The sequence below is a fragment of the Triticum urartu genome, chromosome 3A, assembly GCF_056163025.1.
Source record: "Triticum urartu cultivar PI428250 chromosome 3A, HENAU_Tu73, whole genome shotgun sequence".
Classification (NCBI taxonomy): Eukaryota; Viridiplantae; Streptophyta; class Magnoliopsida; order Poales; family Poaceae; genus Triticum; species Triticum urartu.
Genome location: NC_141875.1, coordinates 597,515,630 through 597,529,289, shown reverse-complemented (window position 1 = coordinate 597,529,289; position 13,660 = coordinate 597,515,630). Strand labels below are relative to the sequence as shown.

Below are 13,660 nucleotides of genomic sequence, written 5' to 3'. Positions count from 1 at the left end.
CACGGCGTCGCATTGTGTAGAGTGACGTTAGTTTGTCTTGGTGTTCTAAATGACTCCGTTGAACCATTCACACTGAAATACACAACTATATGCGTTACACGGAGTCACATTCGTGGCGTTCACTCGTATTCGGTGTGAACGCCTCTCCGGAAACCTAAGGGTCTGACATGCGTTTCCTCCGGTGACGCCGTTCTGAAGGAGGTGGAGGTATTTAATAGAGTGAACGCCACGTGTCCGTGCTGCGGAATCCAAAAGGACCGACGGCCGTCTCATCCGTCGGTGAAGCGAACGCCGCGTGTCACCCTTCCGTCTCCCAGGGTCAACAAGCAGTTATTTAAGCCGAGCGGCGTCCGCCACCACTAGACATCATCCTGCTTCTCCCTCTTTCACCGGCAATCTTAGGAAATCACCCATCTTCCTCTTTTCGCTTGTGACGTTCCCCGCCATGGTTCGTCACAAGATAACTACTTATGCGATGCTTACTCCCGAGCGTCGCTTTCAGTTGCAGGAGGACATCCGTTCGAGGCGCGCGACTCGGGTCGCAGCAGGCATGTCTCCAGACTCGCCGGGGCTGGAGGAGATTGGGGAGGTGGAGGAAGTGGAGGGGGATCCGTCGAAGCTCATGCAGGGAGTTGATCTAGTTGGGGGAGATGTGATGGAGGAAGAGGAGGGGGTGACAAGGATGAGGAAGACGATGTGGAAGTCATGGACGAGGATGACGAGGAAGGCGTGGAGGAGGATGACGAGGACGACGAGGAAGGCATGGACGAGGATGAGGAGGACGACGAGGAAGATGTGGACGAGGACGACGAGGAAGGCATGGACGAGGATGAGGAGGACGACGAGGAAGGTGTGGACGAGGACGATGAGGAAGACGTGGATGAGGATGACGAGGACGTCGAAGAAGGCTTGGGCGAGGATGACGAGGACGACGAGGAAGGCGTGGACGAGGACGACGAGGAGCGAGATGACGAGGACGTCGAGGAAGGCTTGGACGAGGATGACGAGGACGACGAGGAATGCGTGGACGAGGAAGACGAGGCGGAGTTCTATCTCGGTGAATCGGCCTTGATGGCGGAGCAGACCGCTATCCTGGAGTCCATCCAAGATGATGCGTATGTGGAGTCCAACCGACGCTTCCTCCGGGAAGAGCAGGCGAAGATCGATGTGCTCTTCGACGAGCTGGATGCGGAGCAGGAGGCGGAGGCCAACGACGTCGATGTCACAATGGAGATAGTGGACATCTCCGACGACGGGGAGTAGTGTAGTTTTGTTGGTAGATGTTTGCTTTTCCATGCTTTTTATGATTTTCATGTTTTATGTGTCTGTAAAGGTTGAACAATGTCAAGCAATCGTCGTTGTCAGAACGGAGACAGTTTCGTCTTAGTGTCAAACAATCGTGTTTTGTTCCTAAGTAGTAGTACTACACCGTCCAAAATAAATGTGTCAACTTTGCAGTACAATTCACATTGTACTGGTTAGTACAGTGTTGAGCGAATTAATTTGTGATGGAAGGTGTATGTTTTATTTCAAATTGCAGTTTTAAGTACCATATTTGTCTCGTAAGGCGTATGTTTTATTACACTATATTGTTTTATTATAGATTGCAGTTTCAAGTACAAAATAAACGTCTCAACTAGGGCACATATTTGATTCTAGAGATTTCAGTGTGGTTAGATTTGATTATGGTTTCAACATGGTTAGATTCTAGAGAGGCACTCAACAACATGCACAAAAAAGCCACAGATGTGCTTCTTCGACATTTATCCAGGACATTCGGGGTTTTATAAGTGTAGAAAGAATTTTTTTTTCACTTATATGTTGTGTGGCAGAGGCATGGCAATTACTTTTGTGAGAGGCATGAATGTGCCGACGGAACGGGCACGGTCACGTATCAAATAGGTGCAAGGTGATCCCTAATGTCTCCTTAAGGTATCATCTATACACTTTACTGTTACAAGCACGATCGTCGTTCTTGTTGAGGCACGGAGGTGAAGGATGGAGTATTTGCGTCAGCGATAGTCACGTCCTATATTAAGGAGGAAGCAAATCTTCACAACTGCGATATGTCGGAAGCTGGTTGTAAGGCACGCTCCTGCCTCTACGTTTTCGTTGACGTCACGTTTTTGTTCTGAGCAACCTTGTTAACATGTTATGCCCGAGAGAGGTACGGTGTTACCCGGCGTAGAGGCATGCACGTAACTAACTGGAGGCACGGAGACGTCATTTCAAGGGAGGTACGGACGCGAAAATGATCGTTATGCAAGGACGTGAAGGTGTGCCTCTGCTTTAAAGAAGCTTTCACTGGCACATTTTCATTGTGGGGGGCATGGACTATGAGCTCCATGTGTTTTCGAACGCATTAGACCTCATTAATGAACATATCAGAAAGAAGGTGAATCTTTTGGTTGACGTCTAGAATGTTGCGTAAAATGACGTGAATCCAAGTTACGCATGGTCCCCTTGGTATCAGAGGCACGTAGGCACGTAAGTGCCTATTGTGGTGCACTGGAAATAAACTTGTGCAAAAGACATGTAAACTGCAAGCAAACTACAAGGTTAACTGCGACACTAGCAAACCTAAATTTATAACAAGCAAAAGGCAGTCTTGAGCGAAAGCAAATCTAATGAGAAATCTAGAATGTTCTAGATAATTTTGTTTGCCGGGACCATCTGCTTCAGTAGTCGTAGTCGCCACAGGACCTAGCGCGCTTCCTGGTCTGCTCCTTGTCGAGTTTTGCCCGGCGAAGCCCTTCCTGGATGATGCTGAGGCGGTTCCATATCTCGTACGCAGCGTAAGCGTCCTTTGCCGCGTACTCGATGTGCCTCATGGACAGGGGCATGGACGCCCAGCGCTGGTGAGCTCTACGTCATGGACAAGGATGCCTGAGACGTCCCCAAGGGAGTTCATAGGCTTGGTAGCTGTAGGCACCCTCCATTCCTTCTGGATGTCGACGTAGTGGGCGATCTCCAGTCCAACGCGGCCGAGCATCTCTATGTCGCCGTCGATGGAGAAGCCAACAAACGTGTACCTGGGGTCCGCGAGGAAGTTGTCGAACTTGGTGCAGTTCTTGTCGGCCGCGCTCAGTTGGAAGAGCAGCACCGGATGATCCTTGCCGATGGAGAGCTGGACTAGGGCAGGTTTCTGATCTTCGCCATGGTCGTTGGTGTACTTCACATCAACTCCGACGATCTTGTGGCGCTCGAACTGGAGGTGTCGCTCGAACTGCTCAATGGTGGTCGCCGCCTTGTGCAAGTCGTTGGTGTGGATCACGTGCAACTTTGTGTTGCTGTGGGCCTGCACCTCCATGAATTCCCTGGTGAATCCCATCGGTTGGAGCAGTTGGTCCTCCTGTAATCAGATTTTTTGTGGAGAACAATGAGTGGGAGAGCAATGGCGATTTCTGTTCTTTGTGTGTGAGAAGGCCGCAGCGGGAGTCTAAATTTAAGGGCGGGGAAGTGGCAAAGGAGTGCACGATCTCACTATCGACGCGGTTGTGCACATCGTGGGTTCTGGATCGTGGGTTTTCTTTATAAAAAATAAAAATAAAATCAGTAGTTGCATTTATAAAAATGTCATATCTCCAGCAAGTCGTGGAGATGATCGTTGTCTTTCGTAGTTTGCTGTCAAATGTTAACTTTTACAATCTCGTGAGGCATGCAGGGGCAGTATGTATTGTAGAGGCACAAGTCTCTGACCAAGAGAAGCATGCTTCAAATGGAAGCTTTAACTGTCAGACACGGGGGCATGGTACATTTATTCGGAGTGGCAATTGTTTTCAGTGATACAATCGCTGGTAGGAGCAGTGCTGTGTTTCTTCAGAGGCACTGTTATGTGTCCGTGTTGCAGTTGACGCTACGAGACGGTCAGGAAGAACGAGAAGCAATGAGAGGCGGCGTCATGCAGCTACAAGAAGCACTCATATAGCTGGAGGCAAAACAAGAGGCACGGATACGATGCTACGTGATGCACGGAGTTGAAGCTATGTGATTTCACGGACGTCTATTCATGCTATGGTGCTATGTGAGGCACGGGCACAAACAAATAGTCGTGCACTGAAGTACCCACGCAAGGTCGTCCCTAAGGTGTCCTATACGCTTTACAGTTTCAAGCATGGTCGCCGTGCTTGCCGAGGCACGGAGGTGAATGATGGAGCCTATGCCTTTGCGATAGTCACCTGCAATGTCAAGAAGGAAGTAAATCTTCATAGACCCGATACGTCGGAAGCTGGCCGTAAGGCACGCTTCTGCCTCTGCGTTTTCGGTGACATCACGTTTAGTGCCAGCGGCTTGACGTAACGCACAGACTCTATAGGAGTGGAGGCACCGAAGAGCCTTCGTGGGTTTTTTAAGTAGCTAGTTGGTGTTATTGACGGACAACCGTGCCTCTATAGTGTTCTTCTCTGAGGATCACAGGCGTAAGCAGTGTTTTCGAAGGAGAATAAACACCTAACTACCTCTGTATTCAAAATGTTTTTCCAAAGTGTTCCATACGAACGACTATTAATATTTGTGTGTGCACTGGTTTGTTAGAACATTGTGCACTGCTTTTAGGAGCATTCTGTAATTGTTGTCCTTGCATTTCGACGCTGCATCCACAAAGGTACTAGTGCATTGCATGCTCGTCATTTTTGTGGATTGCTATGTGTACCTGCTCTATGCGTTACGCTAATCGTATAGTATCTGTATTGTGTTTATATTTTTTAGTTCACGCCAATATATTCTAATAATAGGAAACTGCAACATTACACTGGAAATGAACTTGTTCAGAAGATATGTAAACTAGAAGCACAATTACAAGGTTATCTGTACTGTGTTTATATTTTTCAGTTCACGCCAATATATTCTAATAATAGAAAACTGCAACATTGCACTGGAAATAAACTTGTTCAGTAGATATGTAAACTGTAAGCAAACTGCAAGGTTAACTGCGACACAAGCAAATCTAAATTTAGAAGAAGCAAACGGCAGTCTTGAGAGAAAGCAAATCTAACGGGAAATCTACAATGGCATGAGCAATCTTCTAGTTACTTTTCTTGGCCGGGACCACCTGCTTCAGTAGTCGTAGTCGCCCCAGCACCTTGCGCGCTTCCTGGTCTGCTCCTTCTCGAGTTTTGCCCGGTGGAGGCCTTCCTGGATGATGGTGAGACGGCTCCATATCTCATATGCAGCGTAAGCATCTTTTGCTGCGTACTCGATGTGCCTCATGGACAGGGGCATGCGCGCCCAGCACTGGTGCTCTGCGTTGGTGAGCTTCTTCTTCATGCTGTTGTAGTAGTCGTGGACAATGATGCCTGAGACATCCCCAAGGGAGTCCAGGCGCTTGGTAGCTGTAGGCACCCTCCATTCCTTCTGGATGTCGATGAAGTGGGCGATCTCTAGTCTGACGCGCCCGAGAATCTCTATGTCGCCGTCGATGGAGAAGCCAGCAAACGTGTATCTGGGGTCGGCGAGGAAGTTGTCGAACCTGGTGCAGTTCTTGTCGGCGGCGCTCAGTTGGAAGAGCAACACCGGATGATCCTTGCCGATGGAGAGCTGGACGAGGGCTGGTTTCTGATCTTCGCCAATGTCGTTGGTGTACTCCACATCAACACCGATGATCTTGTGGCGCTCGAATTCGAGGTGACGCTCGTACTGCTCGATGGTGGTCGCCGCCTTGTGTAAGTCATTGGTGTGGATCACGTGCAACTTGGTGTTGTTGTGGGCCTGCACCTCCATGAATTCCTTGATGAATCCCATGGCCTGGAGCAGTTGGTCCTTCTGCAACCTAGTTTTTCGTGGGGAACAATGAGTGGGAGCGCAATGGCGATTTCTGTTGTTTGTGTGTAAGAAGGCCGCGGCAAAAATCTAAATTTAAGGGCGGGGAGGCGGCAAAGGAGTGCACGATCTCACTGTCGATGCGGTTGTGCACATCGTGGCTTCTAGATCGGGGTTTCATCTCCCTGGTGGTGCGGTTGTGCACATCCCGAGTTTTTGATCATGGTTTTTCTTTATAAAAATTAAAAATAAAATCAGCAGTTATATTTTTAGCAACCGTCGTATATCCAGCAAGTCGGGGAGATGTTCGTTGTCTTGCGTAGTTTGCTGTCAAATGTTAACTTTTACAAATTATCTCGTGAGGCATGCCGGGACAGTATGTAGAGGCACAAGTCTCTGACCAAGAGAAGCATGCTTGAAGTGGCTGGTTTAACTATCAGACACACGGGCGTGGTACATTCATTGGGAATGGCAACTGTTTTCAGTGATACTTTCGCTGGTAGGAGCAGTGCTGTGTTTCTTCAAAGGTACTGTTGCAGCTGACGCTACGAGATGGACAGAAAGAACCAGAAGCAACGACAGGCGTGGATATGCAGCTGCAAGAAGCACTTATACAACAAGAGTTTTAAGTAGAGGCATAGATACGATGCTACGTCAGGCACGGAAATGAAGTTACGTGGTTCACAGACGTCAATTCGTGCTATGCTACGACGTGAGGCACGTGCACGAACAAATAGCCGTGCACTCAACTACATGCGCAAAAAACCACAGATGTGTTCCTGAGAAGCACCGGCCTTGCATGGTTTTGCCGCAAGGTGTGATTCGACATTTATCCAGGGCATTCCGGGTTTTACAAGTGTAGGAATAATCGTTTTACACTTATATGTTCTGTGGCAGAGGCACGGCAATTACTCTTGTGACGAAAGAATGAACGTCGAATGTACGTGACGTGAGGATTGACAATAGGCGTCCGTTTACTGTTTTCCCGGAATGTTTTTCAATTAACTTTGAGAGGCATGAATGTGACAACGGAACAGGCATGGTCATGTCTGAAATAGTGGCAAGGTGGTCCCTAATGTGTCCTGAATGTATCACCTGTAATGCTGCACTCTTACAAGCACCGTCATTATTTTTGCAGAGGCACGGACGTGAGAGTCATGAATGTGTCGACTCAACAGGCACAGTCATGCCTGAAATAGTTGCAAGTACGAGATGGGCAGAAACAACGAGAAGAAACGAGGGGCATAGGCATGCAGCTGCGAAACGCACTCATACATCGAGTAGCACAGCTAGAGGCACAGGTACGATGCTACGTGAGGCACGGACATGAATCTATGTGAAGGCATGGATGTTTAAGGTGACTGAGGCATAGTGTTGTGCGGTTGACAGAGGTGTATGCTTGAGCTCATCGCAACAAATTACTTGGCATGACGCTATTCTGCGGAGCACCATAGTGAAAAATATGTATACTACTGACGTGCGGAGCTAGCAACGTCACTAAACTATTCTGAAACATACTTCACCACAACCATTCATCCTCCATTATTATTCAGCGAATCCCTTTATTATTATCAGAGATAAATAAACTAACCCACGCAAGTGTTTCACCTTCTTTGACAGCGAACTTTCACCACCGTCCTCTTGGACGTAATTATATGCCCAGTTACATACCATGACATAACTAAATAACAAAACTGATCTGTACAGGCTGTTCAAAAGACAGACATAAACTACTGAACTAGGAAGTATAGCCACCGGCAACGCTCTATCAGGAAAGGTCGCTGATTATCATCCGCAGCAGCTTCATGTTTCCCAATGTTGGCCACCACTTTTCAATTGTGACAAGGACAATTGAACCAGCCTTTAGCTGAGCTTCCCGGGCAAAATCTGAAAAACCGGTCACCTCCATTCTGCTGTCAGCTCGTATGGAGTACGTTGTGCTCATGTCTATTGCATCATACATCTCTGTTAGGCTGATACCACCGTTTTGAGGTAGATATCCCAGGTTCACCTTTAGAAGCCTCACAACGGCAGACGGGATTCTCTGCAGATTGTACCGATATTAGTAGATAAAATTAATGTACAAGGACATAAAACATCGAAAATAGCAAACAAAACAATGGCAGTGGATCAAAACAAATATTAAATGACTAACCAGACGGCCATTTATGACATTGGTGACGTTTAGACGCTGCACAAAGGGTATGGTGGGGAAGTCGTCAGACTCAAACACATGGTATATCATCTGTCCTAATTGTCTATATGAGAGGTTAACGCCTCGACCGAACACTGTTTTCCCAATGTACTCCCTCTCCGAGTCATTTAGAAAATCAAGAGCTGCATGGAACAAAATAACTCAATTTCAAAAAAATTTGTTTAAATAGATGAACTCGGTATTTAAGTTTAAAATGAATGGTTAAATTCAATGCATGTGATCAAGTTGGGATGATAATCAACAGAATTGCAAAAAATGTTTTCAAAATAACTTTGACTGTAAGTATGTCACCAAACAAGATGGAAGTTTGTGCACTTACCTAGTGATGGTTTGGGGAGGGGCCTGTGACCTCCTCGGGAATCACTGAGTCTCAGATCTATGTCAATGGACAGACTCCCAGTATCCAGGTTTATGATGATTAGATCTCGATAATGAAGATCGTAGTCACTAATTAACTTTTCCCAGCCAGGTCCATGAATTTTAGACCGGTTAGGTTCATCGGTGATGTAGATCTCATATGACACATCCTCATTCGTGATCAATACTGGATTTCTTTGTTTTCCTTCTTCTTGGAATGCTTCCTCATTCCACCGATAGATTGAAGAAGTGACTTGCTGCCTGCAGTAGCATGGCACATACTGCGCAAGAAAAAAAAAATCTTACCAGGCATGTATAACCAAGACAGATAGCGCTTATCATATATGTACCAATTATTTTCAACAGGTTGCTATTTGATAAAACAAGGTACATCAAAAATTGAAAACATATCATGAAATGCTTAAATGTAGGCATTCCATTCAAACAATATGGTAGAAACTTTTATTTCCTTCATTAGAAAGATACACTAGTTGGTAGTAACTGATGGGCAGCATGGGGTGGCAAACATTTCTCCTTACCATGCATGTCTTGAAGCATCAAGGAAGATGCACTGTTGTCGCGCTGTGAAGAACGCCTGACTCTAGTCCGGAGCAACCGAAGTTGGTACATATATCACAGCGCATGGTTTCCCCTGTAATACATTGCAAAAAAATGTTTATATGAAATTCTCAACACAAGGAGAATTTCATTATCTTGAAAAACTATTCGGCTAAACCAACATTTTTACATAAATAGTCGTTCACAAGCAATTTCCTAAAAAGGATTTCTACTACTTGGTTTTAAAAGCAGCTTTAGCAAATGTATATTTCAAGACAAGACAGACAAAAAGGAGAAACAATAGTCTATCATCAGGCGTCTCAACGGAGTGTTTGTAACATTAAAATTATATGTAAATTGGTCGGAGCTGCACCCAGCAACAACGTCATCCGCGACCATACGCCACCATCGCCGACGCCAACCACCGGAACATGTGTGGCTAGGTGGTATTTGAAACGGGTGATCTATCAACGTTAATCGCTCACCTGTGACTTGGACTTCCGGCAATTTAAACTACCAACCTCCCTCGACGAAGTTCATCGCTCACCTGTGACTTGGACGCCGCAGGTCGCTGCAGCTCGTAGCATTCTCAAGCACAAACGCTGACTTCAAATCAACCCCACCCTTAAGAGGCACGGGTCCTGTACAGGTTTGGCCTCGTAATGCGTTGATTTGGTCTGGATCACAACGAATTTCCAGGCAATTCCTAGCATAACAGCGCAGATGCGTCGCTTTCAATCACGGAGAGACGAAACCAACAGGGAGGAAAACTGATCGGAGCGAAAAATTCACATAGAAATTAAGAGAAAATGGACTAACCCTGGATCTAGAGGGAGAATCGAGAGAGAAGAGACGATGAACGCTACAGCGGGTGAGTGGGAGTGGGTGTTCTAGGTTGGCACAAAGCAGAGCAGACAGTTATAATACGCGCCTACTCACTGGCATGGGGCTATAGGCTTATTATAGGAGCATAGAGGCACGCACGGACGGCCCCAACACGCACAGACGTACATGCATATAAGGCACAGTTTTGTTTCTGTTTTTGAAATTTTCTCAGTGGGGCGTTCACTGAGGCAGGTTGTGCACGTCCATGACGCACGACCATGCTTCTATTTTCCGAAGTATTTTTCCCTAGTACGGTCTCTCTGAGAGACAAGGACGTGAAGCCACGGTGCGCATCGTCGTGTAAGGATAAGAATGAGACGCACGGAAAGGCCTCTGTATTCTAAATGTACGTGCGGACGACGTACAAACGTCTTTTGTGTTCTCCTAGTTGTTTTGGAATGACATGGCCATTCCTAGTTGTGTTCTCCTAGTTGATTTCGCATGACACGGCCATTGCTAGTTTTGTTCTCCTAGTTGTTTTCGCATGACATGACCATTCCTAGTTGTGTTCTCCTAGTTGTTTTTGCATGACACGGCCACTCCGAGGGACAGTGGAGTGAAGCCACGGTGCGCACGGTTATCCAAGGAGAAAATGCAGTGAAGTGCCTCAGTTTTCGTAACACTTTAAGTTGCTTGTTCATTGAGAGAGGCACGGGTGTATGTTTAAATGACGCAAAAGACCGTGCTACTATTTTTTGAAATGTTCATTTCTGACACGGTCTCTCGGAGGGACACGATGTCTACAATTAAAAGGGGCATCAATTTTGTTCAATATGATAATGAGAAACGGGAACCCAGCATCTAAAAAAGTGATTGAAGGTTCGTTGCTGACCTTAAGTCATTATCACAGCATTCCAAATGTTTTCAGAGATGTGTTCACACGGACGTATGATTTTCACAACCTCTTGATGCACGTTCGTTTCCCGTGGGGTGCACGGACGTCCTTCGGAGAGGCGCAGTTGGAGCAGTTGCAGGTTTGCAGTGGACGCATGTTGCTTTTAAAAGACAGAATTTCATGCCAAGCAACTGAGATAAACAAGAGGATACTAGTTTGATTTTTGAGCATATGTGTGAGCTGATTTCTTTTATCATAGGGTCCAGAAACATATGATCGGTATTGAAAACAAAAAGCATGTACATAATTGCTTGACCATGTTTACACAATGCACTCATTCAATATAGCATGTACATATCTTCAGACCTATTTTTCAGCATCCACAGTTGAATGGATCTGGCAAATCCAGATATTCAACACCTGTGTTTTTAAGTCCATGTGCATGTGCTCGCAAGTTGTTGTTAATTTAAGCTCTGCGCAATTAGAAGCCCTTTTGTCCATCTGCAGTACCTCTTCTTGCCGTTTGTAAAATTCACGAGTGAAATTTCTGCGCAGGCCAAACTTAAGCCTGATGGTCAGTAGCATCCTAGCATTGAGAATAAAGAATGTCACAAATTCAGTGTTTGCATCTGTGACATCATAGTCTTCCAGCATTAATGTCCTCAAACAAATGTCATGATTATTGAGAAACACCCGCTGCTTTTGGCGCCATTCATTTGTTATACCTCTTTGATCCCATCCTCCCCCCTAAACACACGAGAAGAGTAAAGTTAAGAGTTAGTGCCAGTATATTATGCATATTTTGTGTGGGCTTTCAACTTGTGTGAAATCATCACCTCGATAAACAAGTTTTGCAAGCATTGAAAGCATCACAGCAAGTCAACAATCTGATCCAGGTTAAAGCATGTCTATGAGATAAACAAGGTCTTGACGGAATACAGCACCGCGTGTAGGCTACTTATGCAGAGACCCTTCATTGAGCACCTAACGTTATATTATTAGCTTGTGGATGCGAATCTCAAGTGCTTTTGAATAACGCAGGTCAAAGTAACGTGCAGAGGAAGTACCTGAACAACTGTAGTCCCAATGACGATATTTGTTTCACTGGGTAATTCAGAAATTTTTCCCAGTGTGTCCAGCACAGGTGCGGAAAAAACTGTTATCTGTAGTTGTGCATCTACAGAATCATGTAGCAGTCTCCGGAGGGAAGGCGCATCCTCAATGGTAAGTTTTCCTCCGTCGGAACGAATGCCAATTCTTACAAGCCTAGCTGACTTTATTCGTAGATAGCAGAATTTCTTGTTGCAAACAAGCAGCGGGCACTGCAGGGCAGGGCAACCGTGGTGGATGAACTTCTCCAAGGAGACATCCGATATATAAACCTCCACCAGTGAAAGTCTCCTGAGCAGTGGGAGGCAAAGCATTTCCACAAGATTGTCTTCTAGTTTGCACATGGCGAAGGTGATGGTGTGGAGAGACGAGCGAAATCTCGAGATGGATGCCGGTGGCGACTTCATAGAAGAAGGGATTCTGCGTGCTTGCCTGGTCACTAGGTAGAAGAACTTTGGGAATATATGATAGAACTCTAAAACCTGGAGTTGGTCCAGATTCCCAGTCAGGAACAACTCATCGACGCCACAAGGTTCACACTAGAGGTAGCTTATCGGGATGCAGAGGCGGCAAATCGGGCCCTTGTGATTGGAGAGGATAGATACAGGAAGACTGAAGCCATCTGCGACAGATTCTCCGCGGCAGTTGCAACTAAGATGTCGGCAGTGAGTTTCGACGTATATTTACTGGACGATTTGCTTGCTCGGGAGAACGCGGATGATTTGGCAATAGTTTTTTTTCCAGAGATCTGGTAGAACGAGTATCAAGGATCACACAAAAGTCGAGATCGAGTGGTGTGGTGCGCCATATGAGGCACCACCGAGATGCGAGCACTTGTGTGCGCATGCCTTCCTTTATGGGCAGACGAGAGATGATCTCGGATGGCATCGGGAAGATCGCTGATGCGGTCCGGACTAGACTCAACATGGTTCTCGGATCCAGTGGGCGAGCCATAGCCGCTCCTCTTAACGAGCTTAGAGGGCACGGGTACAGCGGCGAACCTCGTCTTGTTGCTTGAGGCACGCTTCTTCATCTCCATTGCCAAGCTCGTTCCGCCTCCGTTGCAGGTCTCTGTGCGGTGGATTTGGGAAAAGGGTTAGGGTTTTACGATCCATAAAGACGACAATATATATACGTACCTAATCTAGAAGATTTCGACAGACGTGGTGGAATAGTCACGGCGTAGACAGACGTGCGTCTTCACGAGGCACGGGTATCAACTGTCCAGATACAGATAAGTTTCATGGGGGAGGAATGTGTCCAAATACTCAGTTAGAAACGCATGGTTGCGCGGTCTGTAGAGACACGGGGGTGTGGCGCCACCACACGGGGGCAAATCTCATCTGAGGCACGTGCGTGCAGGCGGTGGAGGCATCTAATTGCAGTCTGTACAAGCACGAACCTCGTTGAAGCCTCCACAGAGCCAGCTATCAACTCCTTGGATGCACAAAAGTGTGGTGCCAGAGGCATGCCTGTGAACACTCAGGTGAAAAGACACATTTGTGAAGTCTCTGGATCCACGGCGGTGTGTCTCCAGCGGAACGTAAAAGCCACGGCTCGTGGCACGTGGGGCACAAGGGTGCAGGCTCTGGAGGCACCAAAGTCTAGCCTCTACAGACACGTACGATCGGCAACCCTCTGAATACACAAAATTTCGGTGGCAGAGGCATGGATCAGAATACTCAGCTATGGAGGCACGGTTGTGTATTCTCTGTAATCACAAGGGTCACGGCAAGTGTTTGCCTCTGCCACCAAAATGAAGCCTCTTAGGCACGTGTATTGAAACACCAGAGGCGCGTAAATGAAGCCTCTTAGGCACGAGTGTCAGCCCAATGGATGCACAAAAGTGTGGTGGCAGAGGCATGGGTGAGAATGCTCTACTGGAGAGGCACCGTTGTGAGCTCTCTGGACCCGCGGGCGTCTGGCTCCACGGGCACCTAACA

The 13,660-nt window shown here is 46.8% G+C and overlaps 1 protein-coding gene and 1 pseudogene across 1 annotated transcript; both read right to left on the bottom strand.

The window, feature by feature from the left end:
• Positions 1-2,678: 2,678 nt before the first annotated feature.
• LOC125542195 (uncharacterized) lies at positions 2,679-3,331 on the bottom strand (annotated as a pseudogene).
• Positions 3,332-5,055: 1,724 nt separating this feature from the next.
• Positions 5,056-5,739, bottom strand: LOC125542201 (uncharacterized). The gene has a single exon (XM_048705153.2). It carries the CDS (start codon positions 5,737-5,739, stop codon positions 5,056-5,058), a length of 684 nt encoding a protein of 227 aa, XP_048561110.2.
• Positions 5,740-13,660: the final 7,921 nt, after the last annotated feature.